At 42.9% G+C, this 2422-nt stretch overlaps 1 protein-coding gene across 1 annotated transcript; it reads left to right on the forward strand.

The window, feature by feature from the left end:
- The first annotated feature begins 922 nt into the window (after positions 1 to 922).
- Positions 923 to 2006, forward strand: LOC18439073 (F-box protein GID2). The gene has a single exon (XM_006849252.4). The coding sequence runs from the start codon at positions 1082 to 1084 to the stop codon at positions 1712 to 1714; it is 633 nt and encodes a 210-aa protein (XP_006849315.1). The 5' UTR covers positions 923 to 1081; the 3' UTR covers positions 1715 to 2006.
- Positions 2007 to 2422: the final 416 nt, after the last annotated feature.

Here is a 2422-nt window from a genome sequence, read left to right on the forward strand (position 1 = left end):
CATTTCACTAATGACTCATTTACCATAACACTCGAGGAAAATGTTAAGGAAAAATTACAAAAACATCCATTGACTCAACTTTCTTTAGAACCTTCCCTAATCAATTTTTTATCACAATTTTTATTTCAAAACTAACTTTTATGAAAAATACTCCCAAAGTAAAAAAATCATACTTCTTTAGACCAATATAGCCTTAACCACATGTGAAGGCCCCACATTCCCATAGATGCTCAATCACCAAAGACAGCCCCGCACATATTATTGTCATGCCAGAACACATGCCTCATTAATTGTCAGACCGCATCAACAATATGTTGGACCTCATGCAACTTATACTGGACCGAGGCATCATAGTGCCGGATCGACAAAATTGCCAAACCACATCAACAATCTGTCAGACCGCATTTACAAATGTCGGGCCGAGGCATCGTAACTATCAAACCGCATCAACAATCTGCCAGGCTGCATTTACGAGTGTCGGGCCGATGGCATTCAACAACCAAGGAGAGGGGTTTTGATTCAAAGAACTCTAACTTTTTGAGTTCAGGGATATTTGCTATAAAACTTAGTTTTGACGTAAAACTCTCAAAAAAAAAAATAGCTAGAAGAAGTTATAAAGAAAGTTAAGTTTTTTATCATCATTATCGTCATTTTATTTGGTACCAACTATATAAATCTTGATTATTCATTGTGCTATATTAAAAAGCCATATCTTCAATGTGGATATCCAACCTCGTCCGTTTGAACCTACCCCTAATCAAGGGACTTTTTGTAATTTTTACAAATATTTATAGCACAACGTGCAATGGAGATAAGTGGACGGGGGTAGGTTAGTCATTTGTTAAAAATGCCGATTCTTTCTTTCGCGCTTTAATCAATGTGTTCTGGTAGGGTCGGATGAAGGTTGGGAGGGCGCGGGGAGAGTGTAAAGCGTGTTATAATTTATGACCACCACTGTTAGAGAGAGAAAGTTTCGCCAATTGGGTTGAGAGAGAGAGTGGGAGAAACAAGAGAGAAGAAAGGCCACTCCCCCTCTTCTTCTAATTCCCCTCTGTCTCTTTCCCCTTCCGGTCTGATCGCCATGAAGAGGCCATCAATTGAAGAAACGGACTCCATTTCCACGGTGAAGAAGCAAAGAATTTCATCAGGTGAGGAAGAAGAAGGAGAGCAAAAGGGGAGATTTTTCCAGGAAGGAGGAGGAGAAGGTGGAGAGGGAAGATCGAATGGTGGGTTCAGGCTCGACGATGACCTGCTATTCGAGGTGCTGAAGCACGTTGACGCAAGGTCTTTAGCCACCGCATCCTGCGTGAGCCACCAGTGGCACAGGGCTGCCCAGGACGAGCGCCTCTGGGAGATTGTCTGCACCCGGCACTGGACCAACATCGGCTGCGGTAATCAGCAGCTTCGCTCGGTTGTTCTCGCTCTCGGTGGATTCCGCCGCCTCCACTCTCTCTGTTTATTGCCACTCCTCAAACCTCTCTCTTCTTCCTCCGCATCTTCTTCTCTCTCTCCTTTGCCGCCTTCTCTTATACAGGCAACGCCACCGACCCATTGGGGAAAAGATGAGGTCCAGCTCTCTCTGTCTCTTCTCTCTATTCGCTATTTTGAGAAGATGAATCCCAGCACGAATCGGAACAACCAATCGAATGCTCCTCCCAAGTCGATCTGTAAATTGCTGGAGGATGCCGGATCTCAGATGAAGAACCTACTCTAACTTTTTGGGCTTTTCCCTTTTCTTTCTTGTTAAATCAGTGATTTTTAATTTTCTGTTTTGTTGGTTTTGTTCGACTGATGATTTGTTAATTTGGGCTGCTTTCTTCTTCTTCTTTTGGGCTATGTTGCAGGGCTGATTGTCTGAAACTCTTTTGTACCCATGGATGATGGATCTGTAACTTGTTTTCCTTTTTTTTTTGGATTTTTTTTCAGTGATAATTCCTTCCTTTGGGTTGCGTCTGTTTCTTATGAGAATTATTCTGTAATATATGAACTATATTTTTCATTGCAAATTTGTAATTACTTCCTGGTTTCAATGGCTTGGGAGAAAGAGAAGGGGTGAAACGCAATTCATGCCGGCCAAGCTGCACATTATTTCCCAACAGAAACTGACAGAGGCAAAGTCTGAATTATTTAGCATTCGGTGGGGTGGGGTGTCCACTTTCATTGCATCTCTCTTGCTCACCATTCCGCATGCGCCTGGCTTCTTTCGTTGTAGCGTGCGAAGCAAACAAGAGAAAATTTGAGAGATGTTTCTCGCCTCTGACTAGCATTTTTTATCTTTTTCTGCTTTTCTGACAACCGATGATGTGTGCCTTTTGGCGTTTAGTGACCACCCATGTTGGAGTGAGCTTTCTAGGGTTAGAAAGGTTAGGAATTAGGGTTTTAAGTTGGGGATAGGGGTAGAAATGCGTCTGCTGTCGTCCAG

The sequence above is a fragment of the Amborella trichopoda genome, chromosome 12 (assembly GCF_054954075.1).
Source record: "Amborella trichopoda isolate Santa Cruz 75 chromosome 12, AtrichopodaSantaCruz75HAP2 v2.0, whole genome shotgun sequence".
Lineage (NCBI taxonomy): Eukaryota > Viridiplantae > Streptophyta > Magnoliopsida > Amborellales > Amborellaceae > Amborella > Amborella trichopoda.